This window comes from Macaca mulatta, chromosome 11, assembly GCF_049350105.2.
Source record: "Macaca mulatta isolate MMU2019108-1 chromosome 11, T2T-MMU8v2.0, whole genome shotgun sequence".
NCBI classification, from domain to species: Eukaryota; Metazoa; Chordata; class Mammalia; order Primates; family Cercopithecidae; genus Macaca; species Macaca mulatta.
In genome coordinates this window covers 100886069-100906750 of record NC_133416.1, presented here as the reverse complement: position 1 = coordinate 100906750, position 20682 = coordinate 100886069, and the positions used below count along the sequence as shown (strand labels likewise).

The window sequence follows — 20682 nt, the reverse complement described above, 5'->3', positions numbered from 1 at the left end:
CATTGATCAGCCACTGAGTGAAATAGGAAGTCCCCTCCCCACCCACCTGCACAGCAGTCATTATGAGCTCCCCTTTCAGGCGTGTTCGAGGGGAAAAAAAACCACTGGGCCAGGCTGACTAGAATCCCACAGAGCACAGTGCTAATTAAGGTATCTATACTTTTCCAGTTGATCTGGTTGAAGCAGCAGTAGAAACACCAAGGGTTCCTTTTCAGCCTGCTCTAACTTGTTTGTCTGGATCAATGTAGACATTTTCGGCAGCAATTTGCTCTTCCCAATTCCTCTCCCGGGGAAAAAAAAAAAAAAAAAAGAGCTAGGATATTTCTAGAAGGCCTCTTGACTCACCAATCGGGAGGGGAACCTCCTATCATCATTGTACTTTGCTCATTTTGTTCTTGGGAAAATTAAATGAGATAATACAAGTGCTGAGTAAGAACCTGGTTCACAATCAACTCAGTCAATAAATGATGTCAGTCATCGTAAAAAATAAAAATAAAAAAAATAATTGCCTCCTGATGTTTATCAACTTACTTGCAATACGGAAGATTAAAATATAAGGCAATAGGTTTCACGGCACACTCCAGAGATGTTTGTGCTGTCCTCCAGCCTTCTCATAATTAGTCACTTGTGAGCAGTAACTCAGAACTTTTTCCAATTTCACGGGTACGCATGCCCTACAACTGCCTCCCCGCTCCCAGTAACTGAGAAATACAGTGTTCGAAACAGTGACAACAGAAATGCAAAAGACCTTTAAAGAAATTCCACAAAGCCCCTTGGCACTGATCATATAGAAGTTGTGCCAGAAAAATCAAACATCCAACACTAAACAGATGTTGTCAGTGGGATAAAAAGGGTGAATGAAGCACAGATTCTGAGCATCCTAATGAAACGGCTATGGCCCCATCATAGATCCGACCCTAAATGTCTAGCTTGTCTTGAAGTTTTAGGCCACAAATAAACTCTTCCTAAGGTACACCTAGTATTTGGCTCTGCTGTTTGGATATACATAGTATGTTTCCTGCCAGGCACAAAACCATTTTCAACTTCTTCATGAAAATAAGGTAAGATATGCAGTAAGCAGGTTTTATTATAATTTAGAACTGAATTTTCTCATTCACACAGGGTCCACCTTTATGGTGACACACCACAGTATTGTAGCTATGCAGGAAAATTTTAAAGGCCATAAAATGAATAATGTCTGGACTCTAGAAAAGATGGTACATTTATAACAGTTATGTAGACTAACATAGCAAAAAATAAGTGGCCATAAAACTTTGTATTTTTCTTTAGTATTATGCCTATTCAACTTGTAAAAGACTGGCCATGTCATAATGTTTGTAGCTTCTAAACCATGTTTTTGGAAACACAGAGGACATCAGTGTTATGCCTATTCAAATTGTAAAAGACCAGGCCACTTGGCAATTCCTGTAGTTTCTAAACCATGCTTTCCAAATTGCAAAGGGGGCAGGTACAGCCCATAACTTTACAGAAGGGCAAGTAATGTTCTACCTCTTGTTGAATATTTGGCTTATTTCACTTGACATAAGTTTTTATGGCAATCCTCTATTACCATGAAAGTGTACATTCTCTAGAACTCAATAAGTGCAACTTGTAGAAATCAGGTTTTTTTTTATTTAATACATTCTAATCAAATAGTAACAGCAGTAAATAAACACTTTGAAAAACAGGCAGGTATCCCCCTGTATCTGGAAGAAAATTAAGTCAAAGTATTCTACACAGTAGAAGGGAGACAACGGTTTATGTCCATGGTTAGACAATTCAAGGACAACTTGGACATTTCTAAAGCCATTTCCAAAAACTCAATGGCAACAGGTTGGGACACAGCTATTTTAAAGGGTAAAATGCCTATACCTACATTGGTTTTTATTAACACGGATTGAGTTGCACCTGTATAGCATGACATTCTTGTCTTTAGCCTTAAAGGAAAAGAGAAAGTCTTTTCCATTTGCACCAGTTTGAAATATTTCTGAAATAAGGCTCCCTTAAAATGGATTACTACAGTACTCATTCACATGAGAGTTCATACATGTAGTAAAAAGACAAATACAGGACTTCATGGTCACTTTTTTTTGGTTGATTTGGTTAATTGCATAAAATGGGAAACTCACACACATAATCTGTTTAACAAAACTCCTAGGTACATCAGAATGCAAAATATAAAATGCCCAAAAGAGACTCTGATCAGCAGGCATATCAAATTGCAGTGAGGCCTGTGTCAGCTTGGTTCCTCCCACTTCTTCAGTATTCCTATGAGGAGTTCTTTCTCTCCTACTGGAGCCTGGACCTTTGACATAATGGAAAGGAACCTAAGAAGGCAAGCCATTCTGATAAAACGTGCCTTCAGCCTTTACATGCGACATTTTATTTTTAATCTAAAAGGATCAACTGGTCTTGGTCAGCCTTAAGAAGGGAAGCATCACTCAGGTAAAAGTATGAGGAGGAACTTTAAACACCTAGCAACCTCTTCAAGCATTTAAATTAGATTAGCTTCAGCTGTTCTTAGAAAGTATTCCGTATAGTTATCCAGAGCACTCAAGTTTTGGTTCTCTTTTACATAGCTGCATTCGGAGATACTCTGTGTGAGACATGTTTAAAAAAAGAGAAACATTTATACCTGGAATTTATATTCTTCCAAGTAATCTTTTAGTCTTGTTGGTAAAGGCAGTCCCCAGATGGCACCAGTACATTTGTTAATGGTGAGCCTACAGAGATGCTGCAGAGATGGTGCTGATATGTAGAGCGGGTTGGTCAGATAAAGGTGAACGGTGCCGTTCCGGGGGGCTTCTGGACCTGTCCGCTTATCCTTGCACATCTGAACATAGTAGTCGATCAGATGAACCACACTGTCAAATTGTTTCAGCTTGGATTTGACACATATGATAGAGTCCAATCTGAATTTTCCATCTTGGTATTCGATTCGAAGATTAGTTGGTCCAGCTGACGTTTTAACAGATATTGTTAGTAGGTAGTCTGAATGCGAGCTATCTCTAATCAAGAAAGTTCCTTCTGGTGCCTCTTTTAATTTCTCTTTGGCTTCATTAACAGTCATACTTCCCCAGTACCATCCTGGGGTTTTTGTTCAAAAAGAAAAAGAAAAGAGGGTAAAACAGTTATTATAAGAATTTTTAGAACAGAGCAAGTAATTGGCAATAATTTTTTTAGCTCTTATAAAAAGGTGGTGTGTGAGTGAAAGTTTACCAGGGGCCACCACAAATACTTTCAGTAGGAATTTAATAAAAATTTGGGTACATTTTATGAACACAAACAGTGAGCCAGTTTTCTTTCTTTTTTAAAAAATTAACTTTCTGAAGCTCTTAAGATTTTCTTCTAATGAACCAAAAGAACATTTTCAGCATGACACTGGCTGATGAAGCATGACACTTTGAACATTATTTAAGTAAAATAAAGATTTAAGTAAATTAGAAAAAAATCAGAAGTTAGAAATGAAAGCCATGCCCTTTAAAAAGTGGAAAACCCTACTCCTGTAATTGAACTACAGTAAAAACAGAAGCAACTGTTTTGGATGGTTGGTGTCCCCCCAACCACAAAAAAAAAAAAAAAAAAAAAAAAGGCTGCAAAGCCTGCTAATGAACAGCTTTCTATGTAGAAAGCACTGCTATGTACTGGTTGTAAAAGCACAGCTCTAGTACAATAGCTTCTGTTCGCTGCTTTATGACTACCTTACTAGTCACTAAGAAATGGGAAGTCCCCAGTGATAATTACTATTTCAGGTTTACAATCTTCCCTAAACTCTTTTGAACTTTGCCCTAATCCAAATCCAATCACAACCATCGGCCTCCCCTGCATTCTCGATTTCATCTGCCTGCACCATCTCCCCGGCCCACCCTGCTTTCTAAGGAGGCTCAAAGACCGTCCATATTTAAGAAGTCTGAACATTTGTGCTCCCCCCAACCCCACAATTACCAGGATACTTGCATTCTGCCGGTGCCTCCCCTGGAGGGAAAGCCCATGGCCCACACGTAAAGCCCGGAATCGCAAGCGAGAGAACTTTTCCCTCTCCCTCCCCCTGTTGCTACCAAAATTTTTAACTGTGCCACAACTGTAAGCTTTTAGGATACGGACTTGGAAAGCCAGAATGATTTGCCAGATACTTTACTTTTTTTTTTTTTTCTTTTTTCAGATGCCTAGAGATAGCGTGCCGCGCAAATTGCCTGACTGTACTTGAAAGCGTCAGTCTCCTGGGCACGCCGACCCTGGAAGCCGCGCTCGGCGGGGGCTTCGCAGCCTACTCTCGACGCCCGGGCAGCCGCCCTCGCGGCAGTGTCAGTCCCCGAACTTGGCCGCCAGGATCCTGGGCTGCGGCCGCAGCTCCGCCCGGGAGCCAGATGCTGCTGGGCCTGCGGGGCCCGCGGCACCCACTTGCTGACTGCACCCCGCGCAAAGGGAGGCGCCCGACGCTTTCCCCGGCCGGGGTTCGAGCCGGAACGCCCAACACTGAGCAGCTGCGTAAAACAGTAAAGCTTCCATCGTGCTAAGAAGCTACTTCCAAGAAGCCCTTCCCGCGCTCTGCCAGGCCTGAGTCTCTGGAGAACCACTTTCCTTACGCATTCCCCAGGACCCAGGACCCAGGACCCTGCGAGCGTGCTCTCCGCGGTCCCTTGGAAGCAAGGGACGTATTTCCAGCTTATTCTTTGCTTCCCACCTCGGCCCCTCTTCCTAGCTGCGTCTTTGGGGAGGCGCCCCCTCCCGCACGCGTCGCGGCCGGTCGGCTCCCTACCTGTCTGACCCAGCTCCCGCAGGGCCTTCGCCAGACGCGCCGCCTCCGGGGATGGCTCCTCCGCCGACCCCGCGGTCCCCCACTGGCTCCGCGTCCCTTCTCCGCCATTCCCGGAGGGCTCGAGGCACCGCAGGGTCATGGGAGAAAGGTCACCGCGGCAAAGACAGGTGGCCGCCCGAGCTGGGGTCAGAGAAGGGCTCGTGTCCTTCCTTGAAGTCAGTGCGAATCCCAAAACGAGTCCCTGCGGGGTGTCCGAAATGGTGGCAGAGAGGGAAGGGATGGGGCTTTTTCTCCCCACGTACTGGAGGGCGGATGACAAAGTCCCTCGCAGACGCGGTCACCCACTGATCGCCTACAAAGAGAAAGCGGGAGGTTGGGTCAGTCCAAACTGGACCCCTGCGGCTGGGGTGGGGGTGGGGAAATGGACGTGGAAAATCCCAGGGACTCCTCCGCCTCTACGTTCCAGCACCATTTAACCCCAAGCTTCCAGTTAGCGCCCTGGCCCAGCTCTAGAGAAAGAATAAAGAGAGCAGAGATCCAAGACACAAAGTTGGCTGAAGAGGTAGGGGGCGGAGGTCAGGATGAGGGTGAACAGGGTGTCTTCCCGCCCAGGGTCACTAGCTGAAATCAAAGACTGGCGACCTCGGAAGAGCAAATAGTCACCTGCAGATCCAGTGGGAATAGGCCCTTATCAAGGACAAGTATAAAAAATTAAAAAGGAAAGAACAGGAGAGATTCCCCAAATTGGCATTCCGGTCTCACACCTGGCGCAGCCCGAGGGCCTCCAGGAAGAAGCACCCACACAAACTTGGTTCTCCACCCTAAAGCGCTGCGGGGCCCTGAGGCACCAAACCCGGGTGCGGAGGTGCGGGAGCTGCCGCATCCCCACCCGGGAGGTTCCTCGCTCCCCTCCCCCCGCTTCCCGGTGCCCGCTCTGGAGGGGTTGGGGGCGCCGCGGCGGTCGCTCCCGGACCAGGATGGCTGCGGTAGCTCTCGCCGCCGCGGGCGCTGTCGAGGAATCGGCCCCAGCGCGCAGCCCTCGCGGGGCTCCGAGCCGAGGCCGGGGCCGAGCGGGCGGTCGCGAGCGCTGCGGGAAGTGCAAACCTCCAACGCCGCGCTCTTACCTCGACCTCGGCTGCCGCCGCCTCCGCACCAGGCAGCCTCCTCAGCGGACATGGGGCGGGGGGGGGGGCGGGAGGGGCCCAGGAGAGGAGGGGCGTCTGCCCTTGTTTCCCCCGTTTACGTTTAATTTGGGAACGAGATGCCCGGGGATGCGACCAGCCCAGCGCTCGGAGGCGGCGGCCGGAGTTCCGTGCGCAGAGGGCACACAAAAGCCTCGAGGATCATTGCCTCGACCCCCTCCCCCACCGCGCGGCGACGCCCCCTCCGGGCTGGGACACCCCACCCTCGGACTGCTGCCGGGTTTCCCTCCGGCTGCGACCCTGGAGGTGGGGAAGGAGAGAGGGAGGGAGGAAGGAGCGAGGGCAGGAGGCAGGCCGGTGGGGAGGAGCGGGAGATCAGGTTATTAGGAGGATTATTAATTTGAATGGCAGTTTAGGTTAAATAAAAAAAAGAAACTCCAGACACTTCCCGACGCCGAGAAGGGACCGGAGAAAGCAGGCAGCAACGCCAGGCCGCGGGGCAGAGCCGCGGCTCGGACTCTCTCTTCGCCGGTGCTCCGAGCGGCGGAAGCCCAGGCCGTCCGCCGCTCCCCGGCGCACGCTGCCGTGCCTCGCCGCCCTCCCCTGCAACTCTCCTTGGGGCGGAGCCTTCGGGCTTCTCCCTGCTACCGGTACCTGCCGCGGGCGCCCGAGCTGCGGGCACTGGGGATCCTGAGGCTGTGCGCCCGGGGCCCCGGCGCGCACTGTCCGCGGGCCACGCGGTGAGGGCGGCTGCGGGCGAGAGTGCTCATGCTTCAGGGGAAACCCAAGGCCCGCCAGCCGCGGCGGCGGCGGCGACGAGACTTGGCAAGAGTTAAACGTCGGTCCCAGGAGCAGGGAGTGCGCGCGACTTTCCAGCCCGACGCGCCTCCCTTGCTCCCCGCCTCCCTCCCAGTAAGCGCTCCGCTCGCGCCCCGCCCGGCTGCTGCGGAGGCCGCTTTCCAGGAACTTTCCAGGAATCGGCCTCACGTGACCGCGGGCCCCGCTACCGCTTTAAAGAGGCTCGGTCGCAATACACAGGCTTCAGAGAAGACCGGGTGAGAGCGCTCGAGTGCAAGGCGGACGGTGTGCACGCTGGGGTCGGCCTGCTTCTGGCCCCACACCCTGGGGTGCTCGGGCGCAAGCTGGAGATGTCCCCCGCCACCGGCCACAGCCAACCCCGTTTCAGCTGCCGGAGCCTGCCCCCTACCCGGGCCAGCTGAGCGCCCGGGTTCAGGGAAGGATGGCGGTCCTCGGCCCTGGGCCCGCCACGGGGGTGGGTTCCTGTAAACATCCCGGCGGCGCCCCCTCGACGCGACCCTCCTGGCCGCACATTTGCGGGGGGTAGGGGTGCAGGAGCGACTGTGGGTCCTCGGAAACGGGCCTCTCCGGCTCTAAGACACATTGATGGCGTGGGGACGCCGTGCTCGGCCCGGTGCCCACGGCCGGGGACCGGAGGCGGTCCCCTTGATCAGGTCCTGGAAGGCAGCGGGCGGGAGAGCAGCGCCTCCTTAAGCGGTGCCGGCCGTCCTTAGTCCCCTCCCCCTGGCGCTCCGGCTCCTTGTCACCAGCATCCACCCGACTCCTCCCTTCCTCCTCCCCTCTGCTCCAACGTCTCCGGCAGACCTGGCGGCCAGCCCCGCTCACCTGCGCCGGCTGCTAAGGGGGCGGCCTTACCTGCGCGCCCGGAAGGGGCTGGGTGACTGGCCTCGGTTCCCGCAGTCCGGCAGTCCGGAGAGTGCCTCTGCCATTCCCGGCAGGGCTGACGCCCACGGGCCGGGAATTCGGAAGGATCCCGGCGCCTCTACCTTACCTGGGATTCTCACCTCCAACCCCGTTGGAAGCCACCCCGCCTTAGTGGAAACTCATCTCCTTGTCTGCTCACCCGCCCCAGAAATATGACCTACTTGAAATGTGACCTACTTTTTAAAAGAAACCCTTAACAATCACGGGAAAACCGGATCCAAAATTTCGATAAGCATTTTTCTTTGAAATACTATTCTATTGCATCACTGCTCAAAAGCTTGAAAGGTCAATGGCCACTTTTAGTTGAGGCCGTGGCTATGGGAAGTTGGGCGAGGAAGGGGGAGGGGTGGGAGGGAGGCGCGTCTTGCAAACCTTGCCTGGTGCCCCCCCTGCCGGCTCTGGGAGGAAACGTGAACCAGCTGCCAACCTTGGGGTCTGGAGCCGGGGACCAATGGTTTTCTCAATAATTTTCCTGCTTTTGAGTACATAACTCTATGCAGATGATAAGCAGATGAGTCGGGGAGGGGGGCATTTCCCAGCTAGCACAGAGCTTTGTTAACGCTGGAGCCTTGTGCCCGTAATCATGTTTCGTTTTTTAGAAAGAGCCTTTTATAGTGTGGGCGGAGCTAAATGAACCCTAGTTAAAATCCTCTACAAAGTAGTTGAATCATTTTGCACAAGGCACTTACCCTCTTTGGACCTCTGGCCCTTTTTGTAACATGAAGGGCTAGATTCGGGTTCTGGGTGAAGGAGCAGGATAAAGGAACAAATCAGATTCCATGTGAAGCCTGTGTACAGTCTGAGGCCCCAAGCCTTTAAGAACCACTATGTCTACTAGGGTTAACTGCCCTCTAAATTATCCTAATATGGCTTCTTCTTCCTTAATGGAAAATCCTAGAGGAAGGGTATACCCACACTTTAGCTTAAATAAAAAGGTATTTATTCCTAAAATTGGCGGGGGCAGGGGAGGGAACGTGACCAAGTCGCCCAGGCTGGAGTGCAGGGGCTCGATCTCAGCTCACCACAACCTCCGCCTCCCGGGTTCAAGCAATTCTCCTACCCCAGCTTCCCGAGAAGCTGGGATTACAGTCGCCTGCCACCACGCCCGGCTAGTTTTTGTTTGTTTGTTTGTTTGTTTGTTTTTATTATACTTTAAGTTCTAGGGTACATGTGCATAACGTGCAGGTTTGTTATGTATGTATACTTGTGCCATGTTGGTGTGCTGCACCCATCAACTCGCCAGTACCCATCAACTCGTCATTTACATCAGGTATAACTCCCAATGCAATCCTTCCCCCCTCCCCCCTCCCCATGATAGGCCCCGGTGTGTGATGTTCCCCTTCCCGAGTCCAAGTGATCTCATTGTTAAGTTCCCACCTATGAGTGAGAACATGTGGTGTTTGGTTTTCTGTTCTTGCGATAGTTTGCTGAGAATGATGGTTTCCAGCTGCATCCATGTCCCTACAAAGGACACAAACTCATCCTTTTTTATGGCTGCATAGTATTCCATGATGTATATGTGCCACATTTTCTTAATCCAGTCTGTCACTGATGGACATTTGGGTTGATTCTAAGTCTTTGCTATTGTGAATAGTGCCACAATAAACATACGTGTGCATGTGTCTTTATAGCAGCATGATTTATAATCCTTTGGGTATATACACAGTAATGGGATGGCTGGGTCATATGGTACTTCTAGTTCTAGATCCTTGAGGAATCGCCATACTGTTTTCTACAATGGTTGAACTAATTTACGATCCCACCATGCCCGGCTAATTTTTGTATTTTTAGTAGAGACAGGGTTTCACCATGTTGGCCAGGCTGGTCTCGAACTCCTGACCTCAAGTGATCCACCCGCCTCGGCCTCCCAAAGTGCTGGGATTACAGGCGTGAGCCACTGCTCCCGGCCAGGATTCTTTTAATCAAGAGGCCAAGCGGGAGGATCGGTTGAACCCAGGAGTTCGAGACCAGCCTGACCAAAGGGCGAAATCCCATCTCTACTAAAAATACAAAAACTAACAGGCCTCTCAAGGTGCCAGGTTTACAGGCGTGAGCCACCGCTCCTGGCCCTAACATTTTTATAACGTAAATTTAATATTTACTTGGTTGTGGGTTGAAATGAATCTTCCAGCAACTCCTTTTTATGTGCTTTCCTGTTGCCTTGGCAGATGCTGTTCCCTCTTCCTAGAATGCTCCAACCCCGATGGCTGCATCACACTTGATTAAAAGAATCCTGGCCGGGAGCAGTGGCTCACGCCTGTAATCCCAGCACTTTGGGAGGCCGAGGCGGGTGGATCACTTGAGGTCAGGAGTTCGAGACCAGCCTGGCCAACATGGTGAAACCCTGTCTCTACTAAAAATACAAAAATTAGCCGGGCATGGTGGCACGTGCCTGTAATCCCAGCTACTAGGGAGACTGAGGCAGGAGAATCCCTTGAACCCGGGAGACGGAGGTTGCAGTGAGCCGAGACCGTGCCACTGCACTCCAGCCTGTTTACCTCTCTGACCTCATTTCCTCCTGTTCTGTTCTTTGATCACTCTGTTCAAGTTACACTGGACTCCTTGCTAATTCTAGAACTCATTAGCCTTGCCCCTGCTTCAGGATCTTTGTACCAGGTCGGGTAGAGAGCTGTCTCCTCTACCTCTCATGCTCTTCTTTTAGATAGCTGCAAGGTTTGCTCCCTCACTTCCTCAAATCTTTATTTAATGCCACGTTCTTAGTGAGACCTTGCCTGTTGTCTCACTCAGAATTGACCCTCCCCCTGCACATTTCTCTCTCCTCCCTGCTCTAGTTTTTTCCTTAATCATGATCACCATCTAACCTAGTTTATATCTTTTTTCTCCAACTTACTTTCTCCCCAACTCTGCTTCATAGATTTGTACTTGCGTTGTTCACAGCTGTACTTCAGCACCTTGAATATAGTTCTTAGTATGTAGTAGGCATCCAATATAATCACTGAATGAATGGATGGATGGATGGATGAATGCATTAGCACCATGGCTTTAAAGTTAAGCTGCCCAGGTATGAATCCTCACTCTGCCACTAGTTGCTACATATGTGATATTTGGCAATTGATTTAGCCTCTTCTGGAGATGATCGTTGCACCTACCTTACAGGGCTGTTGTGATAATTAATTGAAATAATCTATGAAAAGTGCTTTGGAACTTAGCAAATAATAACAATTAGCTGTTATTTCAACTATCATCCTTTTACTCTCAGTGAGTTTGGATTTTTCTCTCTATGGATAAGACTGTCTTACATTTACCTACGTAAAATCTACGGTCACCTCCACCCCCACCAAACCTCCCATCCTGTGGCTTCCAGAGAACTTCATGTAGTAGGTTCCCTGGAGCGCCCTTTTGGCTTTAAAATTTGCAGGTTTCCAAAGTTATTCCATTTGTCCCTAGATTTTCAGACCATATGTGTTCAGTGTGGCAGGTTCATGGCTGCAGTGATGAACACTTATTCTCCATGAGGAGGGAAGGGAGAAGATTTTCACAAAGCTTGAGCATTTCCTCCACTGCCTGCACTGAGGAGTTGCCAAGGCTTGAAAATCTCTTCCGTGTGCCAAACCAGGACTGGACGTTTCTGGTTTTGCAATGCAGACATTCTAATACTGGCATTGACAAATGCTCCACACTGAGCTACTGCCAAATTGCCAGGAGGGTTTTTCATTGTTTGTTTGGGGGATAGGGGAACAATAGGATGGCCTTTGAAGATTGTGTCTGACACACCTGTGGGCAGAAGGTAGGCTTTAAGTATCCACCATCTCTTCCTTTTAGAGTTTGCCGTCTCCCTACCACCCTACCACACACAGCGCCCTCAAGACTCCCTGTGATCCTGGGATGCACTCACTGAAGAGTGTGTGACCTGGGTGAGCCAATGGGAGTGCCTCGAGCTCTTGGACATAGAGGTTTGTCCAGTATCACAAGTCCAGTACAACTAACCAGATTATTTTTCTTTTCAGGATTTGATGGAAATGCTACAAGAGAAGTAGGCTCTCCCCTTCTGAAATGATGAGTGATAAAGACCATGCAGGTCAACTTTTCCACCACATGGAGGGAGCCTGTCGAAGAACAAAGGCAACAGAGAAAAGAGCAGAGCTGAGGTTCAGTGAGAGGGAGAAATTTCTGAGTGTTTGAATCCCACATGCCAGAAGCTGCACCACACTTGGGCTTCTCACTACAGGAACCAGTGAGTTTATTTTTTCCTGACCTGGTTGGATTTGGGCATTCTCAAGAGTTTGGGGGTTGGGTGTGGGGGCATTTAGGGGAGAGAGAAGAATGCAGAATGGAGAAGGGGAAGAAGAGAGCTGCCTTCCACTTTAATGAGCATCTCCTACTTTTCCTCTGGTGCTTCTCAGCACTAAGTCCCTTTTACAATATACTACTTGCTCCATCCCCATAAGGGAGGACACTCACTGGTAGACAAAGGGAGAGGGAGAGGAACAGAGCAGATGCCACTGGCATTAGTGCTCTGGGCCCAGGATGGGGCAGGGAGCAGTGAGGCAGATGGCTTTCCCCTAGACTTCTGGGACCCAGGAACATGGTAAATGTCCATGCCCTCTGTCTTTCCGCCACAGAATGGAGGGCAGTCATATTCTAAGACAGTGGTTATCAAACTTATGTAAGACACGAATCAATCTGAAATTCTGGGAGAATCTAGAGACCAGAGGTCACAAACCACCTGCCTACGGGGACCATATTTGACTCACTTAGAGTGTTCTGGTTGGTATGCCAGGATTCTCTAAAGAAAATGTGAACTAAATTGAGATTTCATCCCCAAAGAGAACCAGATTTCTGCTTTCTCTTAACCAGCCATAAGGTCTGTCAATACTGGGTCCCATTTCCTCAAGGCAACGATCAACTAAAGCAGAGGAGTGATTGCCCGCCTTAGAAGGCATGTGCCCTCCCATTTGCCCAATCCTCACCAGCCCCAAGGTCTCCCCAACACTGAGCATTGCTTGCCTTTTGTCATCACCCTTGCATTACTGTTTTTCTTATAGTGGAGAGATATTTATCTGGACCCAAGTCTCTACCAGAAGTGAGGAAATAAAAGATAGACCCAAAAGACTGAATATGTCGGAACAAAAGGGAGAAGGTATATTCCTCTGTGGCAGAAAATAATATTCCTCTGTGTTTAAGAGACTGGGTTCTCACACCTGATGTATTTCATTCTTCCATATTCCCACCTGACTCTGCAGGCATTTATTGGCAGGCCACATCTAAGACTTTCTCTGCAGAAAAAGTGTTCTAGATGCACAGATTTGAGGGCTTAATTGACAACCTGAAGCCTCACTCTAAATCTGCAGGGGTCTGTTGACCTCAGGTGAGAACACTTGTTCTAAGGGAGTGGAAGATCTTTATTAAGATACTCCTGAGAGATAAGTCTGCCTTCAGCATTGTATGAGACTCATTTATTTGTTTATTGTCTTTCTTGCCACTGTGACATAAGCAGGGACTTTGTTATACTCACCACTATATCTTCAGTGCCTACAACAGCTTCTGGCCCAATATAAAGTTACTGAATGAATGAATAAATGAATCCAATGCGTCTGTAAGTGAGGGAACCGAAACACTTTTACCACCTTTTTCTGCCCTGGATCCACTTTTTTTGTCTTCCCCTACTTGGATGTGCTTCCCCGCTTACACTTTGGCTTACCCTTCAGGCTCTGGTCTGCTACCAAGAGGAGTTTGGCTTTCTTGAAGTTTCTGCTGAATCTCCATGAGGCTGGCCCCAAAACAATAGTACCTAGCAGACAGCATGAGAGAGATTCACCAAGTCAACAAACATGCATGAGTACTTACTAGGTTCCAGGCCTAGTAGAACCCACTAGGGGGACTCAGCCTTCCTCTCAAAGAGGTCTAGTTCTAGTAAGAGAGAAACCATCAACAGATCATTCTAACAAAGGGTGAGAAGTCATGGGGGAGTGCACAGAATGGTTTTGCAAACAGCCAGAAGCACCACTGCAATCACCTTGGGATGTCCAGAAAGACATCACAGTAGAGGGGACCTGGATGGAGTCCTCTAACATCTCTGGACTTTTGTTTTCCTATCCGTGTCATGAGAAATTTGGACTGGATGAGCTGTTAAGTTTCCTTCTCATTTAAATCATCTCCAACCTCTTTTCCATGACCTTGCAAAGGGCAGTTGATGGTGTTATTAGACCTAAGCCTGGTCAGGCTCTAGGCATGTTTGACTTTCCAGAGAGGTTCACAAAGGTCAAGGACTGGTGTGATGATGTGGTAAGCAGAGCAGGCAGAAGAAATACCTATCAGTAAAGAACAAACACCACTCCTGGCTTAGTCATGGAATTCTGAGAAGAAGCAGCACCCAGTGAACCAACCTCAGCCTGGCAATCACGGGTGAGGCTACCTTTAGCCAAGGCTTGTGGCAGAGCCACATGAGGGAGGCTCAGCAAACAGTAGCTGCTTCCTCAAACCACAGGACAACTTCTATATACATTCCACATGGGAAGACCAGCTGATCACACATATAGGCCTTTTCTGCTATCCTATCGCATTAAATTTACAATCATAATGATCATGTGCCACCATAAAGGAATGTAATATAATATCAGTTTGCCTTTATCACTTTGCCTTTACTTATGGTTTTAATCTCTCTTCACCAACATATTATAGCATATGCCTGATTTTATTCTTTGATGATGGTAGAAAAAAATACCTCAAATGTAAGTAAATTAAACCAAAGTACATTAAGTAGGTTATTCTGTACTTGTAAACAAATTGTCCTTAAGAAAACAGTATAGGGTTTAGTATAAATGAAAGTAACATTTTAAGTGAAAAAGCAGCTTGGCAAGTAAGTTGCTTTTAAAATAGGTGATTCAAATCACTGAGTACTATTCCAACAAATGTAACTATAATATTCTCAAATGTGATTTATAATATTTAAACATAGGACAGGGATAAAGAATTGAGGAAAATTGTTTTTTTTTTCTGTTTTGTTATCAAAAACTCCCAATCAAAAAATCTGTTACATTTCAGTATGTGCCAACAATTCTAAAATAAATACTAAAGTCAAGTCTTGTTTCTTATAAAATGCCAAAATAAATAAATAAATAAATAAATAAATAAATAAGAGAGAGAGAAAGCATCATGCTGGTAAGTCCTGCCAATTTATCTGGCTTTTCTCTGGCTTTTCCAATGCTTGCAGGAAAGGAGTATTTTTTTTATTACAAGTTTCTCTGAGCCAGTTATTCTTTTCTAAATTTTCTCCCGTTTTTAAAATCCATACTAATTAAAAGAGGCAAATTTGTCTGACAAAGCCATCAGGCAAATCTTTGTCTTTCTTATATTTTTAGCCCAAGGTCTACAATGCCTTCTACTTTGCCACAACCACAAAGTTCCCCCTGCCACATCTTCACTGACAACAGATTATACTGTGATCTATTGATTCCAGCCATTGAATGGACAAAAATGATAGCATAAGATGATATGAATAAATACATAGATGATCACTGTAGCAACTGGGAAGTCAGAAGATAGTTATATGCCAACATCCCACACAGAGACCACCACAAAATAAAACACAAACTAACAAAGCTTATTCAAGAAGAAGTAGATTGCTGATGTACCTTCAGAATAAAACTAAATAAATAAACAATTAAAAAGTGGATAACTTTATAGCCCTATTTATATTAACGAAATAAACTCTCCAGGTTCAGAAGCCTTCATTGATGAATTATACCAAACATTTAATGGAAAAATAATATCCATCCTACATAAACTTTAAAAAAAAATAAATCAGAGATGTGAGAACATTTAACAACTTGTATTAGGAGACCAACATTATGTAGTCTGTCATACCAAAGACAGGCAAGACAGAAGAGAAAAGTATAGGCCAACATGTCTCATTTTTAATTTTTTTTAAATTTTAAGTTCTGGGATACATGTGCAGGACGTGCAGGTTTGTTACATAGGTAAATGTGTGCCATGGTGGCTTGCTGCATCTGTCAACCCATCACCTAGGTATTAAGCCCCGCATGCATTAGCTACTTTTCCTGATGCTCTCACTCCCACCACCCCCATCTACAGGCCCCAGTGTGTGTTTTTCCCCTCCCTGTGTTCATGTGTTCTCATTGTTCACCTCCCACTTATAAGTGAGAACATGCGGTGTTTGATTTTCTGTTCCTGCAGTAGTTTGCTGAGGATAATGGTTTCCAGCTCCATCCATGTCCCTGCAAAGGTCATGATCTCTTTCCTTTCTATGGCTGCATAGTATTCCATGGTGTATATGCACCACATTTTGTTTATCCAGTCTGTCATTGATGGGCATTTGGGTTGGTTCCATGACTTTGCTATTGTGAATAATGCTGCAGTGAACATATGCATGCATGTATCTTTATAATAGAATGATTTATATTCCTTTGGGATCCAGTAATGGGATTGCTGGGTCAAATGGTATTTCTGGTTCTGTGTCTCTGAGGAATTGCCATACTGTCTTCCACAATGGTTGAACTAATTTACATTCCCACCAACAGTGTAAAAGCATTCCTATTTCTCCACAGCCTCGCCAGCATCTGTTGTTTCTTGACTTTTTAATAATCACCATTCTGACTGGCATGATATGGTATCTCATTGTGGTTTTGATTTGCATATCTCTAATGATCAGTGATGTTAAGTTTTTTTCCATATGTTTGTTGGCTGCATAAATGTCTTCTTTTGAGAAGCATCTGTTCATGTCCTTTCTTCACTTTTTAATGGAGTTGTTTGGTTTTTTTTTTTTTCTTGTAAATTTGTTTAAGTTCCTTGTAGATTCTAGATATTAGGACTTTGTCAGATGGATAGATTGCAAAAATTTTATCCCATTCTGTAGGTTTTTCTCTTCACTCTGATGATAGTTTCTTTTGCTGTGCAGAAACTCTTTAGTTTAATTAGATCCTGTTTGTCATTTTTTGCTTTTGTTGTAATTGCTTTTGATATTTTTGTCATAAAATCCTTGCCCATGCCTGTGTCCTGAATGGTATTGTCTAAATTTTCTTCTAGAGTTCTTATAGTTTTGAGTTTTACATTTAAGTTTTTAATCCATCTTGAGTTAATTTTGTATAAGGTGTAAGGAAGGGGTTCAGTTTCCGTTTTCTGCATATGGCTAGCCAGTTCTCCCAGCATCATTTATTAATTAGGGAGTCCTTTCCCCCATTGCTTGTTTTGGTCAGGTTTGGAGAAGATCAGGTGCTTGTAGATGTGCAGTCTTATTTCTGAGTTCTCTGTTCCATTCCATTGGTCTATGTGTCTGGTTTTGTGCCAGTACCATGCTGTTTTGGTTACTGTAGCCTTGTAGTATAGTTTGAAGTTGGGTAGCATTATGCTTCCAGCTTTGCTCTTTTTGCTTAGGATTATCTTGGCTGCAGGGGCTCTTTTTTTGGTTCCATATTAATTTTAAAGTAGTTTTTTCTAACTCTGTGAAGATTGTCAATGGCAGTTAAATGGGAATAGCATTGAATCTATAAATTACTTTGGGCATTATGGCCGTTTTCATGATATTGATTCTTCCTATCCATGAGTATGGAGTGTTTTTGCATTTGTTTGTGTCCTCCCTGATTTCCTCAAGCAGTGGTTTGTAGTTCTCCTTGAAGAGGTCCTTCATTTTGCTTGTTAGCTGTATTCTTAGGTATTTGATTCTCTTTGTAGCAGTCGTGAATGGGAGTTCATTCATGATTTGGCTCTCTGCTTGTCTATTTTTTGTGTCTAGGAATGCTAGTGATTTTTGCACATTAATTTTGTGTCCTGAGACTGCTGAAGTTGCTTATTACCTTAAGAAGCTTTGGGGCTGAGATGATGGGGTTTTCTAGATATAGGATCATGTGATCTGCCAAAAGAGATAGTTTGACTTCCTCTCTTTCAATTTGAATACCTTTTATTTCTTTCTCTTGCTTGACTGCCTTGGCCAGAACTTCCAATACGATGTTGAATAGGAATGGTGAGAGAGAACATCTTTGTCTTGTGCAGGTTTTCAAGAGGAATGCTTCCAGTTTTTGTACATTCAGTATGATATTGGCTGTGAGTGTGTCATAAATGGCCCTTATTATTTTGAGGTATGTTCCATCAATACCTAGTTTATTGAGAGTTTTTAACATGAAGGATGTTGAATTTTATCAAAAGCCTTTTCTGTGTCTATTGAGATAATCATGTGGTTTTTGCCTTTAGTGCTGTTTATGTGATGAATTATGTTTATTGATTTGCATATGTTGAACCAGCCTTGCATCCTGGGATGAAGCCAACTTGATCGTGGTGGATAAGCTTTTTGATATGCTGCTGGATTTGATTTGCCAGTATTTTACTGAGGATTTTTGCATCAGTGTTCATCAGGGATATTGGCTGAAGTTTTCTTTATTTGTTGTATCTCTGCCAGGTTTTGGTATCAGAATGATGCTGGCTTCATAAAATGAGTTAAGGATTAGTCCCTCCTTTTCAATTGTTTGGAATAGTTTCAGAAGAAATGCTACCAGCTCCTCTTTGTACATCTGGTAGAATTCAGCTGTAAATCCATCTGGTCCTGGGCTTTTTTTGGTTGGTAGGTTATTTAATACTGCCTCAATTTCAGAACTTATTAGTCTATTCATGTATTCAACTTCTTCCTGGTTAGTCTTGGGAGGGTGTATGTGTCCAGGAATTTATCTATTTCTTCTAGATTTTCTAGTTTATTTGCATAGAGGTGTTTATAATATTCTCTGATGGTTGTTTGTATTTCTGTGAGGTCAGTGGTAATATCCCCTTTATCATTTTTTATTGTGTCTAATTGACTCCTCTCTCTTTTCTTCTTTATTAGTCTAGGTGGCTGTCTATCTATTTTATTAATTTTTTCAAAAATGCAGCTCCTGGATTCGTTGCGTTATTGAAGGGTTTTTCGTGTCTCAGTCTCCTTCAGTTCTGCTCCAATCTTGGTTATTTCTTGTCTTCTGCTAGCTTTCGACTTTCTTTGCTCTTAGTTCTCTAGTTCTTTTAGTTGTGATGTTAGGATGTCAATTTCAGATCTGTGGGCATTTAGTGGTATGAATTTCCCTCTTAACACTGCTTTGGTTGCATCCCAGAGATTCTGGGGTGTATGTTGACTCTTTGTTCACATTGGTTTCAAATAACTTCTTGATTTCTGCCTTAATTTCATTATTTATCCAGGAGTCATTCAGGAACAGGTTGTTCAATTTCCATATAGTTGTGTAGTTTTGAATGGGTTTCTTAATCTTGAGTTCTCATTTGATTGCACTGTGGTCTGAGAGACTGTTTGTTATTATTTCAGTTCTTTTGCATTTGCTGAGAAGTGTTTTACTTCCAATTATGTGATCAGTTTTAGAGTAAGCACCATGTGGCACTGAGAAGAATACGTATTTGTTGCTTTTTTGGGTGGAGAGTTCTGTAGATATCTATCAGGTCCACTTGGTACAGAGCTAAATTCAAGTCCTGAATATCTTTTTAAGTTTTCCATCTTGATGACCTGTCTAATATTGACAGTGGAGTGTTAAAGTCTCCCACTATTATTGTGTGGGAGTCTAAGTCTCTTTGTAGGTCTCTAAGAACTTGTTTTATGAATCTGGTTGCTCCTGTATTAGGTGTATGTATATTTAGGATGGTTAGTTCTTCTTATTGAATTGAGCACTTTACCATTATATAATGCCCTTCTTTGTCTTTTTTGATCTTTGTTGGTTTAAAGTCTGTTTTGTCAGAAACTAGGATTGCAACCCCTGCTTTTTCTGCTTTCCATTTACTTGGTAAATTTTCCTCTGTTCCTTTATTTTGAGCCTAAGTGTGTCTTTGCACATGAGATGGGTCTCTTGAATATAGCACACTGATGGGTCTTGACTCTTTATCCAGCTTGCCATTCTATATCTTTTAATTGGGACATTTAGCCAATTTTACATTTAAGGTTAATATTGTTATGTGTGAATTTGATCCTGTCATCATGATGCTAGCGACCAATATCTCTCATGAACATAGTCACAAAAGATTAGCAAACAGAATCCAGACATATTTAAAAAGCACGTACTTGGGCATATTCTAGGAAGGCAAGGTTAGTTCAACATTCAAAGTCAGTCAGTAAAACTCTTGCTCTCAATGGACTAAAATAGTACAATTATATAATTATCTCAATACATGCAAAAAAAAGTGTTTGTAAAATTCAACATAGATTCATCATAAAAAATTTCAGCAAACTGGGAATAGAAAGAAACTTCCTCAATCCAATAAATCTTATTTATAAACAACCTACAGTTAGCATCATTTTTAATGGTAAAAAATCAAATGCTTCCCCCTAAGGTTCTAGCCAGTGCTAGAAAAATAAAATATGTAAATTTAGTTAGGATTCAAGATACGAAGTCAATAGAAAAAAATAGTTTTTCTGTTTACTAGCAGGAAACAATTGGAAATGTAAAATGTTAAAAATACAGTTTATAATAATTTTTAAAACATGAAATACTTAGTGATGTAAGACCGCTACACTGAAATAATGTTTTTAAATACTGAGAGAAACTATGGTAGAACAAATAAAGAGACAGAGTATGCTCATGGCTTGGAAGAGTCAATATTGCTAAAATGTCAGTTCTCCCCAAATTAGTCTGTAGATTCAACATAACCTAAACAAAACCTCAACAGCCTTTTTGGGGGGTAAAAATTAACAAATTATATAAAAATGCAAAGGACCTAAAGATGATTCTGAAAAAGAATAACAAAGTTGGAAGAGTCATGTTATTTGATTTTAAGATTTATTCTAAAGCTACAGGAATCAAGACAGTGCAATACTGGTGTGAGAATAGACATATAGACCAAAGGAGCAGACAAGGGAGTCCAGAAATAGACCACAAATATAGAGTCAATTGATTTTCAACAAAAGTGCCAAGGTAATTCAATGGAGAAAGGATAGCTCTTCAACAAATGGTACTACAACAATTGGACATTCACACATCAAAACAAATGAACGTTGACCATTACTTCATACTATATACAAAAATTAACTTGAAATGGATTACAGACCTACACGTAAGTCAAAATTATAAAACTTCTGAGAAAACAGGATAAAATTATATG

The 20682-nt window shown here is 44.7% G+C and overlaps 1 protein-coding gene and 1 long non-coding RNA gene across 7 annotated transcripts; one reads left to right on the top strand and one right to left on the bottom strand.

The window, feature by feature from the left end:
* Positions 1 to 1071: 1071 nt before the first annotated feature.
* SOCS2 (suppressor of cytokine signaling 2) lies at positions 1072 to 7375 on the bottom strand. 6 transcript variants are annotated; one of them, XM_015152401.3, is made up of 3 exons: positions 5524 to 6483; positions 4760 to 5111; positions 1613 to 3087 (listed from the first exon to the last, which is right to left on the bottom strand). In XM_015152401.3, the coding sequence occupies exons 2-3, from the start codon at positions 4896 to 4898 to the stop codon at positions 2630 to 2632; spliced, it is 597 nt and encodes a 198-aa protein (XP_015007887.1). In that variant the 5' UTR covers positions 4899 to 5111; positions 5524 to 6483; the 3' UTR covers positions 1613 to 2629.
* On the top strand, positions 6519 to 14742 carry LOC114670918 (uncharacterized). The gene is made up of 2 exons (XR_013401260.1): positions 6519 to 6956; positions 11613 to 14742. It is a non-coding gene; the product is annotated as an uncharacterized LOC114670918 (long non-coding RNA).
* Positions 14743 to 20682: the final 5940 nt, after the last annotated feature.